This window comes from Lathyrus oleraceus, chromosome 3, assembly GCF_024323335.1.
Source record: "Lathyrus oleraceus cultivar Zhongwan6 chromosome 3, CAAS_Psat_ZW6_1.0, whole genome shotgun sequence".
Taxonomy (NCBI): Eukaryota; Viridiplantae; Streptophyta; class Magnoliopsida; order Fabales; family Fabaceae; genus Lathyrus; species Lathyrus oleraceus.
Window position 1 is genome coordinate 407,017,469 of NC_066581.1, and position 13,232 is coordinate 407,030,700.

The 13,232-nt window shown below is 33.0% G+C and overlaps 1 protein-coding gene across 1 annotated transcript; it reads right to left on the minus strand.

The window, feature by feature from the left end:
* Positions 1–11,220: 11,220 nt before the first annotated feature.
* LOC127127966 (2-methylene-furan-3-one reductase) lies at positions 11,221–12,681 on the minus strand. The gene is made up of 2 exons (XM_051057225.1): positions 12,047–12,681; positions 11,221–11,893 (listed from the first exon to the last, which is right to left on the minus strand). Exons 1-2 carry the CDS (start codon positions 12,572–12,574, stop codon positions 11,468–11,470), a joined length of 954 nt encoding a protein of 317 aa, XP_050913182.1. The 5' UTR covers positions 12,575–12,681; the 3' UTR covers positions 11,221–11,467.
* Between the last annotated feature and the right edge of the window lie 551 nt (positions 12,682–13,232).

The window sequence follows — 13,232 nt, forward strand, 5'->3', positions numbered from 1 at the left end:
ATTAGACACAGGTTCAAAGTAATAGTTACATCAAGACCATGTAGCATATGAGTTCATATGGATCCCAATACTTGCATCAGATGAAGGCTTAAATCATAATAACTTGGTCTCAAAAATGTTGGCATTGGCCAAGTCATTTTGCATAGGGAATGTTGCCTAATTCTAAGTCCAAAAGCTCGGATCAAATCCAACATTCCACACGAACATTTTTTAGGGTTTTTGTTGTTCATTAAGTATTTTAAGGTCCTAAGACCGCAAACACAAACAAAGTACACAAACAAATATATGGCTCAATGAGCAAAGTGAAAATGACACAAACATAAACAAGTTAAATGATATGTAAATGACAAATGAAATGGTAAATGGCTTGAATTTTAAATTGCATAAAGTAAATTACTTGAAATTAAAAGAAAGAATAATAAAAGTTAGTCAAATGTTAGTTGATTAGATGTTAGTGATGTTTTACTCTTCAATTGATTAAGTTATTATTTGGAGAACATTCAACCCTCTATTCACAAGCATGGATCCTTGAACCAAGACACTTTCAAAGGAAGGAAAGAATGCCAAGTTTCAATACAATACCATGAAAGGGGGAGGCTTACAATCTCACTTACTAGAATGTTATGCCTTTAGGTTCAAAATTTAGCGCTATGTTAAGCAATCGTAATTGGACTTATGTAGAAGTCACAACTATTTGAGGCCGGGTAATAAATTTTTTGGTGTTAATACATGTTAAAGATATGGTATGATGAACCATAATACTAAAACATACCACACACAAAAAGAAAAAAAGATCATAGGATGGACTTATCTCATCCATACTTGTATTGGTTCATCTGACATAAAGTTATTGATGAACCAATTAGCTTTAGGATATTGAGACGTCATTGGTCTATGGAACGGATGGGAAAGAATGGGATTTAAGATGAAGAGGGAAGGGAAATAAGAGAAACACAAATTGATCATGGGAGGATTTTTATCAAATTAAAATCATTCATTCATTCATTTTGGGAGATGAAATGTACATTACATCAATCCCCTAAATCCAATGATTTTAATCCAACAAAAGTCAAATCAACCTTGACCAAGGCCCAAACACATAGTCAAACTTCACAAGTCAATAAAAATGGCTCAACACAATTTCTATACAATTAATCAATTAAAAATCAAATTAAAATGCATTTAAATTGAATTATGTTTAGTCAAAAACCTAACACCTCTTCAAAACCCTAAATAAATGGCCAAGAGATTTATCCTAGCTCAAACAAGGTCAAAGGACCTTAGACAAAAAAATTCACAATTTTTGAAAAGTCATAAGTATTTTTAAACAATTAAAAATATACACAAAAACAATTAAATCATGAAAAATATCAAAATTAATCCAAAAAATAATTTTAATTCAGAAAATGAAGGAGGAAAATATTTGAATTTTTTTGGTGAAAGTCCCATAGTTTTTGGATTAAAAATGAAATTAATATGAATTAATCAAAATAATTTGATTAAATAAAAAATTAGAAAATAAAATATAAATAAAAAAAACAAGGCCCATCAGATCTCCCTCATTAATTGAGGTGGAAGATCTGATGGCCACACGTGCGTGTTCCACCATGCACTCAAGTCAACTTAATGTACGCGTGGTATGTGTAAGACCCTAATTTTGATCCTAAGATCCCTCATGGCATCATGATGTTGCACAAATGCATTGCCTCAAGGATCATAGCATGTTTGGCTCCTTAACCCTAGGGTTGGGACTTGTTTGAGTGGTTTGAGATCACCAAGAATGCTTGTATTGTATATTATAGCTTTTCTTATTTGATTACTAACCAAAAGCACAAAAATGTGTCACTAACTCTTTTTATTTTGAAGCTCAAGTGATCATGTGCTCTACAATGCTCCTAGGAGGCTCCTAAGACCAATGCAATGGCTAGATGAAGAAGAGAAAAGGCATGAAAATGGTCCACAAATTTCCTAATCATCATATATGTCTCCCAAGTATCTCAATTTTCCAATTCGGTCAAGATAACCCAAAGGGCTTGAAGATTGTTTCCCAAGGAAACCCTAATTCCAATGTGCTTTGACCGTGCCTTGTCCATGAAGCAATCTCAACCTATGATCAAATTTAATCAAGGTAAGTTCTTTCATTTATCATTTTATGCATATATGGGCCTATTTGAGGCCCCTCAATCATGTATTCATCAAGATTGAAAGTTTGACTTTGAAAAGTTGACCAGTCAAGTCATCTGACTAAGCTGAGGTTCAATGAGCTATAATTTATGATGTGTTTGTCAAATGAAGATGACCCCAAAATAAAAAAAAGTTCCTAAGAACCATATAAACAAATTTCATGTTCATCAAAAATCCATTTGAAACTTGGAAGGTCATCATTCATTTCAAAACATTATAGGTCATTTTGACTGAAACCCTAATTTTGGGTCAACTTGCCAAGGGCATAACTTCCTTAATTTTTGTGATTTCGGGGTGAGACCAAAGGCATTGGAAAGCTTGCGATGTCTACTTCAAATGTTATGTTGGAAAAAATTTCATAATCCTAAAAGAAATACATGTGATATTGCAAAATATTATAGGTCATCTTGGACCTAATTCATTGAATTTGAAAAAGTACCCAACTTCAAATACCCATAACTTTGTCATAGAAAATCCAAATGATGCCAACTTTGAGTCTAAATTGACTACGTTGAAAAGATATATAACTTTGACGTTGGAGATTTTTTCATTTGAAGCTTGTATCATGAGGACAGAAGGGTTTGATCAAGCTTACTTTTGGTGAACTTTTTCAAAGTGATTTGGACATGTTTTGTACTTGAATTTTCCAAGCCAGTTTTGATCAATTTGCACATGCCAAATTATTTTTTTTCCCAACATGACTTTTGTTCCTTATTTCAAGATTTTTCCAACCATTACTCACATTAGTCTTTTGGATTTACCATTTTTTAGTTTCGAATTTCTGTTCATTTATGTGCATTTTTGATATTGTATGCTAAAACTTGAAATGCAAGCATTCTTCACTCCAAGTGAACGACCACATGCCTTCTATGTGAACTCAGCAAGCTTCTTCAGCCATCCATGGGCCTTTCACACGTCCACAAATCCCATGCACATGCACATGAGCAAAGTATGAACTCAGCTGCATTCACCTATAAATAAACACCTCATGAGCTTCATTTCAGAACCTTTTGGAGATCTCATATGCTGCTGCACTGAAACCACACCCTCACCAAAGGAATCATTCACCATTTTTTCAGATTTTCGAGCTTGAAATTCAGTAACATTAGCTGAGTTTCAAAGCTAGATTCCTTAGCCAATCATCTTTCATACATTCATAGATCAAAAAGGAGCAAAGAGCTTGAAGAATTCGTGGCCAGAAACTCATCAATTTGAAGGTATCAACTCAAATTGTTTGGATTTGAAACTCCTAATTCAATGTAGTTTTCTTGTGTATTGGTGGTTCTCTGAAGTCCTCATACTTGAGGCAAGCCTTTGGTGCATTCAATTTTCCATTTCATGAACAATCCGTGTGGACACCATGATTTTCTCCTTCATCTTTCTCTCAATATAGGAAGCATGAAAGAAATCCAATGGTACAGTGATGATCTACATCACACGAGCTTTAATTTCATGTCCTTGTTTTTCATTTTCATTAAGATTCATTTCTCTGCAAATTTGGCCGAAATCTGTTGCTTGGCCGGAGAAGGCGGTGGTTTCCACCACCACCACCACGTGTTCTGATCCCTGGCCCTTGGATCTCCTTCCCAGGATCTAATCTCATGCGTCCGTTTTAATTACTTGTTTTAATTCGCTGTGCTGCGCGTTTGACTTGAGCCTAGTGTGTATCCTCAGACTCAGGCCATGCATCAATGCCACCTCAATTAATGAACTGGATCTAGTGGCTCTGCTTTTTTCACTTATTTCATTTTCTTTTTATTTTCTGTTAATTCATTCTATTTTCAAAAATTCATTAAAAATTCATTTGAAGTCAGAAAAATATGAGACCAACTCTAAAATTTTTTTTGAAAAATCTAGTTTCATATTATGATTTTTAATTATTTTTGTGACTTCATTTGATATTTTTTATGAATTACTTGGTTTTTAATGATTTTAATTCATTTTAAAATACTTTCTGACTTTTAAAAAATACAAAAATATTTTCATAGCATCTATGGATCATGATAAGTCAATGAAAAATAGTCTCAACAATTTCTTGTTTGTTTTGAGATTATTTGAGATTTTAATTCATATTATGCTATTTTTGGTTGTTTTTAATTGATTTTAATTACTTTCTGACTTAAATTTGTGAGAAAATTAGTCAAAGTTTGTTTGACTATGTTGAACCTATGAGAATTTAATTGGACTCATTGAAGTTGTTTTGAATTGAATTTGAGATTCAATTTTGTTTGTTTATTTTTTATTTGTATTTTCTTTTAATTCAAGAAATACCAAAAAAAATATTGTAGACTTCTTGACTTGTTATATTGATTCTTCTTCTGTTTGGTGTTGATGAAGGTTGAATTGATTCAACTTTGATCAAATTCATTGGATCTTGTGGTTTGAAAATCCTTAAGGATCATCACCTAGAAAGATGAATGAATTTGATCAAGGATGAGTTATCCATTGATCAATTGGGATTGGTTGTTGACTTCTTACCCCTCCCTTTCATCTTCATCCCTTTCTTTCCCTCAATGGCCAATGAGTTAAAGTATTGAGGTTAGTCTTGACAAAATAGAAGTTTAATCTTCTTTGATCCAAACCAAACTTAACTTGATCCATGATCAAGTGAGTTATTTTGGGTCAAAGATAGGTTACTTCTTGGTCAAGCAAATAACCTAAAGTCAATACAAGGCCCTTCCCCTTTTGTTTGGCATGGCAAGTTTATGGAGCTTGGCTTACTATTCATGACCTCTAACTTGTGTTCTTTGCCTATATTCTTATTGACCGGCCTCAGATAGGTGTGACTACTACATTAGTCCACTTACGATTGCTTAACATAGCGCTACATTGTCTTATGACCAGCTAACATAACCTTACTAACTACTAACTTTAATTTGAGCTTTTAAATTCTTGTCATTTACTTTTAATATCATTTATTTCTTGCTCATTATTCATCTTGCTTTTCATTTTTCTCACTTGAGCACATATTTTATGTTTATGTCATTTTTCTTTTGCTCATTTGAGCCCATTATTGTATATAAATATATTGCTATTTTGTGTTGTCTTTGTGATGTGAACCAAAATGCAAAAGGAGAAAGGACTTAGAATTAGGATTTACCCATGCTTAAAGGAGTTCAAAAGCAACTAGGCCTCATGCCTTTAGAATGCAAAATGTGTTGAAGAGCAACTAGGCCTCATGCCTTTAGAATGCTAAAATTCAAAGTTGACTTCAAAGGACTTCTCCTCAAACTTATTCTTTGTCCATTCCCTTTATTATGTTGTGAGCTTTTTGATGTGTGCTTTTGTGTGATAGGAACCTCATCTTAAGATTGTGAAAAAAGGACCATTGTCATGAGTAGCCAAGTTAAGAGCCAAGCCAATGGAGATCCTAGGAGCTTGAATTCAAATTATTGATTGCTTGTTTGTATGCTAAATCCAAAGGAAAGGAGCATCTTGAGTCATCTCTATGACTTCAAGAAAAGGAATGCCAAGGGTTATCTTTCCCCTCTTATCTTTGTATGTTTTAGGAATAGCCCTTCTCTCTTCTCCCCACTCTAACCAAGCCAAAAATCATTTTCAAAACTTTGACTTTATTTCAAAATTAGAAACCTAGTCCTTAAGCCTTTGACTTTTCAAAACCATTTTTATAAATACTCATTGTAAATAAACTTTAATCCAACTTTGACCTCATTTTGTAAATAAATTTAACTTGTAAATATAACCCATTTCAAGTTGTTTTTGTGGTTCCAATGGCCACTTGTTAAACCCTTTTCAAAAACATTAGTCATAGGTTTTAGTTATCATAGTGGTTGATGTAAATATCACCTCATCCTTAGTGTTGGATTATAAGCCTTCCATGCTTATTATAAGGTTAACCCCTCACTAGCATGTTGAAGCCTTCCTCACATGGTGTATTGTTGGTTTAGGTTGAGTTTTCTCCCTTTGATAACAAAAGACCTTAAGGCTTTTGATTAAAATCAATTCACCAATCTTTGAAATTTTTACCATGAACTACGAGGTTTTGATCCTCCTTTGTGATGGTATGTAGGCAATGGGTTCATCCATTCAAACAACAAAGTTTGTAAATATAATATATTCTCTTCTCATCCCTCCAATCTTTTCACAAATACCAACCTACAACACATATTTGCAAAAAGGGTTCCCTTAGAGTACTAAGGATGTTTTGGGTGCGTAAAACCTTCCCATTTCATAACCAACCCCCTTACCTAGATCTCTTACATTTTTATTAGTTTTTGATTTGAAAAACTTCTTACTTGGCTTTTGTTCTCTTTTTAGCCTTTCCTTTGGACAAATAAAATTGCGGTGGCGACTCGAATTGTCTGTTGACTTTTGTTTTAGTCAATAAACCTAAAGGTAACGAAAACCCCACTACAGCATGCAAAAGTAATGGCTGATATTATAACGTGAGATCGTGATCCAATGGTTTTGGACACACCAACACATCATCGGAGCCCTAGCTCCGGTCTTCTTCTCCGGTGAGAGCCATCGGAATGGTCCAATCAAAACCTCATGAAAAAAGAAAAATGAATACACTAATTTGAAGGAAAAATGCTCAGGAGTACGAATCTGGCCTCAATTTTCTCCAATTCCAAGTATATAAAAAGATACATGGATTTGAATTTTGAGGATCATGAACTGAGTTGCTTCGATTTGACCTTAAAGCAACTCAATCTTCTTGCCTTCATTGATAGGACTTCAGACAACAAAAAATCAACAAGAATGGTGAAGAATTGAGGGAGAATCGAAGAGATGAAAACCTTGAAAATTCACCTTTAATGGAGCTTCAGATTGGCACGATCTTGCTTTCAATTATGCTTGGCCTTGCTTCAGATGCTTGTTGGAAGTGATTAGGATCAATGAAAGGTATGGACTCTTATAGTTTCAATCTCAAAACAGATGGAGATTTGAAACTTAATTTTCAAAGAAAATCTCAAGCTGATAATGGTGAGGGTTTGGGATTGCAGGTTCAAAGTTTGGGCATCAGGTCCCAATATCTGAGCAATGAGGGTCTTATTTATAGGCCATGAGATTGATTTCCACACACTTCCAAATTTGGCAAAATTGAGAAATTTTCTTTACATGCTTGCATGGGCGTGTGATAGGCCCATCAAGTGATGCAATTAGGTCCAAAATTGAGTGTGAATCATGCTGAAACCTTGTGTAAAGGCCATGCAATCGTGTGTGAAAAATGGAAATGGAAATCATCCAAATGGTTCTTCATAATGTACCCATGCGCAAGTTCTTCACACTTTGGCCAAATGAGATGATCTTGGACTTTTTGAAAAGGTGAGATCAAGGGGAATAACTTTGATAATGAACACTTCTACATTTAAAGCTTGGATCATGATGACTTTTGAGGTGGAAGTTTGGGAAATCAAACATATTTGAAAATTTTCCAAGTCCCAAGTCAAATGTTCACTTCTTCCACCTTGAATAACGTTTTCTATGGACTTCAAATGAGAATAGTTCCTTCATCAAAGTTGTAGCTATTTTAAGCCTATTAAATTTGGTCACAAATTTGACCTCATTTGGATTTGGCATGAAGGAGTTATGAATTTAAGAAGTTGAAGAAAATCACTTGTTCAATGGTATTAGCCCAAAATGACCTATAATGTTTCCTCTTGGCACATGCATTTTCAAGTTGAATTTGAACTTCCTCTAAACATAAAAGTTGAATTAGACATCTTGAATTTGATCATGAAATTTGAATGGATTTCATATCATATAAATTGAGCAAGTTATGGTCTTGAGAAGTTGACCTCCAAACTAGGGTTCAGACAAAATGACCTACAATCTTTCACCATAAAAAATGACTTTCCAAGAAAAATTAGTTCTTGACCTCAACATGAAAGTTGTTTGTAATGTCATTTTGAGTAACGTTTATCTTGTAATAATTTTCATATGACAAATATTATAGGAGATAGGGTCTAGGGAACCCCAGTTTTGACTAGTTGACTTTCTCTGGTCAACCACCATGAACCATCTTGCTAGCTTGACATTATCTTGACTTTTGGGACTCATGGAAGATCATATATACATAAGATGATGTAAGTTGAAGTATAAATTTAAATTTTTGATCAATTGTTGAAGAAACATGTTGAAGAAGTCACATAAGATACCCATATCAATTAGGGTCTCCAAGGCAAACAAACTCCAAACTCTTGATGATTTCTTGATAAAAATGATATGTAAAGATCATGGGGATCCATATATGATGCTTAAAGTCAAGGTGAACTAATTCTCTATTGAGCTCCTTGAGTTGAGGGTCTCAAACCCTATATATGAGATTGATAGAGCATATGTGAGCATACACACTACCTACAAAAGCAACAAACTATACATTGACATATTTTTGGTATTTTGGTTAGTAAATAAATAAAAAAATGAATTATGATACAATCAAATGTGATTGGTGATCTCTCCCTATGCAAACCCAATAAATGAGGGGTAAGGAGGATGTCAAGGTGTGATCCCAATGCTAATGCATATGATGAAATATCATGAGGGATCTTAGGGTCAAATTTGGGGTCTTACAACGTCTCTACATGTCGGCATGTAGCATATATAGGTTGACACATGACTTGTATAGGTCGACCTATAGATCAAAAATCTTGAAAAATTACATTTCTTTTTATTCCTTTTGTATTCCTTTTGCTTCTCATTTTACTTTTATATATATATATATATATATATATATATATATATATATATATATATATATATATATATATATATATATATATATATATACTTGATACATGCATCATTGGCTAGTAAGGTTTCTAGTGAGTAAAACCTATACGAAATCGGAATTTCAAAGCATGCTCTTCATCTTCAATCTCTCTTCTATGCACACACACAATCAAACTACACATAATCATTTTTTGATTGGGTTCCATCTAGATTAGGATTGATAACGTCCAATTTATGTTTGTTGTACCGTAAAATTGGACTGAGAACTTTGAGGATTTAAAATCAGAAAACCAAGGTGGGATTTTCCTTCAAGATCTTTAGGGTTTGAAGGTTTTGGAAAAGATTACGCAATTCGAATCCGATCGAGTGAAGTCTTTGAAGAACGAGAGGTTCTTGGCAAAAGAGTAGCGTGGGGCGGTAGATCGCGTTGGTAAATCTTGGGTTTCAACAAGTGCGCGTTTGGAATTAATTCGACCGATTGAATGCTTTGAAGAACTAGGGGTTTCGTTCAAAGAAGTAGCGTGAGACGGTGAATTGAAACTGCATTGTTGGTTACTTGATCGAGTTTGATCAAGGGAAGAGAAGATGATATAATCAACATCAAACCTATGGTTTGTAGGGTTAGATTTCTACATCTCTTGTGCACACACATTTACAAAGTAAGATATAATATACTATCTCAATTTGCATTCGAATTGATGACAGACGTATCCATAAAAGGTCGATTGGGGAACTGCCTAAACAAATCCTTGTGTACTCTTTCCATTTGTCTTTTATTTTCGGTTCACAAATTGTCCACTGCATTGATCGTTTGATCAGTTTTGTTTGGATCATAATTTTGAACACATTTTGAAATTGGTGTTGTTGTGTAGATCATAAATTATTTTATTGTGATAGGATTTTTAGAACAACAATACGACATAGAATTCCAAACATTATTGATCGTACCCTAAGTGTTCGACAAATTGTTTCACTTGTATTTTTGTGTGAATTTTCATTGGAGATAGAGTTTCACTATTACTTTGCATTCAACTAGTTGTGATTAATTGTTGTTGATCGATTTGTAAATCATTATCATACCGTTATCGTTAATACGCATATCCAAAAAATTTCATAGCGGATTCGGTTAGACGATTTTTGATCCAGGATATTTATAATTTGCTTCTTCACGCCATAAATTTTAAAACTTATATTTTATCAAATTTTTAATTCAGAATCTACTCACTCCCTCTCTAGATTTAAATCTAAGCTTATCTTTTTAAAAAAAAAGTGAAATAACAAAAAAAAAAAAATAATGCTAATAAACTCGTAACGATGGTGGTTGAAAGGGTGAAGATAAAATATAATGCTAAAATAAACTTATAACGGTGGTGGTTGAAAAAGGTGAGGATAAAATAAAAGAGAAAACGTATAATGTGAATGAAGTTGAAATAATTGTAGTTGAAAAGATGACGATTTTAGGAGTAAAGGTAGTAATTGTGATGAAACTAAAATGTAAGTGCCATAACCTGTAAATGTCATTAAAGTGTTAATTTGTGAAAGAAAACAAAAAACACTATCGTGAAGGAGACAAGAATCTACATAAATGTAAAATCTTCGTTGTTTTAATATTTTTTATTTTTTATTTTAATTTTAATATTAAGATTTATTTTGATCGCTTAATTTAAAAAAAATATATATTTATCTCTTAACTTTTTAAAACATATCCATTATAATTTTTTTCTTCAAATTAACAAATTTAACAAAGTTTGTTGAATTTTTGAATTCTAAATTTTAAATTTAACAATTATATTTTATATTATATTAGACAAAAAAGTCTAACATAATATATTTCAAAAAGTTAAAGAATTAATATATTTTTTTTTTAAAATTAAGAAATTAAAATGAATCTGAAATTAATTTATGAGAAAAAAAATAAAACCTAAAACAAATCACCAAAATAAATATTGAATAATTGGGTAAAAGATTTTTAAAAAATTAATATTTAATTTAGTGGACTTTCAATGACCAAGTTATTCTTTCTTAATTTAACCATAAAGAAATATAATTTTGGAATTAAAATTTTTAATTTTTAAGAAAATTTTTAAATGATTAAGTTGAAAATAAAATTAGTCTTTTAATTGATGGGTGAAATCAATTTTAGCTCACTAAATCAACTTGAACTATTTTGAACCGTTTCTTTTTCCATAACTCGGAACAAGAATAGGAAAAAAAGAAAGACATGATAGTAGTTGAAATTGATTTGAGTCAAAATAAATATATGTTGTCTTGAAAATACACAACCATAAACATTTGAGATTTTTAAGAAATGTTGCTCCCAAGATGAACAATATAGTAATATATGAAGCAAACTTGTTATCACATTATTATTCCATTAACTAAAACTACAAAAGCCAAACGTAGTGTTTTTTCAACCCCAAACCAAATACAAATCCAAAGGAAGACTAACCCATTTTCAAGTTCTCACATCATACAAACACACTAGTAAGTAGTAAGAGATGATGACTACACTGAAAGTAGAGATCATACAGAAATACAAACACACACACATTCAGATTCCAAAGATTGTATTGGGTTGTTTTGAATTTCATGGTATGGGATGGATAACTAGTTTTCCAGTAACTCTGCCAGTTTCGAGATAGGAAAATGCTTCAACAGCTTGAGAAAATGGAAATGGACTTTTGGGATCAAGCACTGCCTTCACCTTTCCACTCTCCAAATAAGGCTTTAGTTTCTCTAAGATAGCCCCATTTGAAGTAAGTATGAACACTATTGCTGGTGGAATTCCTGGCGGCACAATTGTCACAACTTTGCCACCTTCTTTCACAGCCTTGAATGCCTTCTCAGTTTCCCCGACTGTATCAAACACCACATCAAACTTCTCAGCCAACTCTTCAAAATTCTCCTTTGTATAATCAATAGGCAAATCAGCTCCTAACTCTCTTAACAATTCTAGTTTCTTGGTGCTAGATGTAGCTGCGACTCTGGAAGCACCAAAAACATGTTTGGCAAGCTAATCACATCCAAAAAGACATTATTAGATGTTACTCTCTCGGGTACTTCTAAGAAAGATTCATTTTTTAGATACATCAAATAATTAATATATAGATCAGATACATTTATCATTCAATGTAACGAAATTTAAGAGGAAGCAGTAAATCGTTACCTGAATGATATGGGTTCCAACTCCACCGGCACCGCCAAGAACAAGTATAGATTTACCATCAGAGAAGCCGGATCGTTCAAGGCCCTCATAAGCAGTCTCAATTGCTAAAGGAAGACTAGCAGCTTCAGCAAAGCTCAAATTTTTCGGCTTGTGAGCCAACACTATCTCTTCTGCAGCAGTATACTCAGCCAGTGAGCCAATCACCTTTGGATATTCCAAAGCTTTCTCATTGATATCACCATAAACTTCATCCCCGACCTTAAATTTCTTCACTTCACTCCCTACCTTCACCACAACTCCAGATACATCATACCCCGGAGCAGTCGGTAAAGGAGAGTCAGAGGCTTTGAAGGCGCCATTCAATCTCTTATAATCAATGGGATTAAGAGAAGCAGCAGCAACTTTGATGAGAACTTGATCATCTTTCACATAAGGTAAAGCCACGTTTGGATCAAACTTTAGAACATCAACGGCGTTGCCGTATTCAGAGTAAGTCCAAGCTTTAATGGTAGTGATTGAATCTGCCATGGCTGTGGAAGTGGAAATAAAGACTGATTTTGATAAAAAAAGCTTATTAACAAAGCGTTTAATGTGATGGTATATAAAGTATTATTTCGATGGGGTTTAAAGTTTCAACTTTTTCATTCCAAACAAAAAATTATTGTTTAAATTTCACATCATGAATCTAGACGGTCACGCTGTACGTCATACTTGTACAAAGTGTATTCAAATAACTCCTATAAAAAAAATAATTAAACAACTATGCATTTGGACAGGAAATCACATAAAATACAACAAAATAATTTGACAGCACTAAAAAACCATCTACATACATAATATATAGCCATAATTCTTTTTTGTTCTTTTCACTAGGACCCAATATTAAATATCTTTCTCGTTTCTCCTCAACTCTATTTATTTTTCAAAAAATTTAATATTAAATATTTTTTAAAGGTGTATTTTAAACTCTTCTCATTCAAAATTCACGCTGCAACGTTTGTAATGGGTATTGTAATTACTACAATGATTGCAATCACAACACCTGCAACATCAACTGCATTCACATCTGTAGCGGTAAATTCATGACCATTAAACTATGGATAAACTTAACGTCAATAAAATCAGAGTCGGCACCGTGCTTTTATTGTTTACAAGGGAAAAGAGAAAAGTACGAACGAAATCCAAA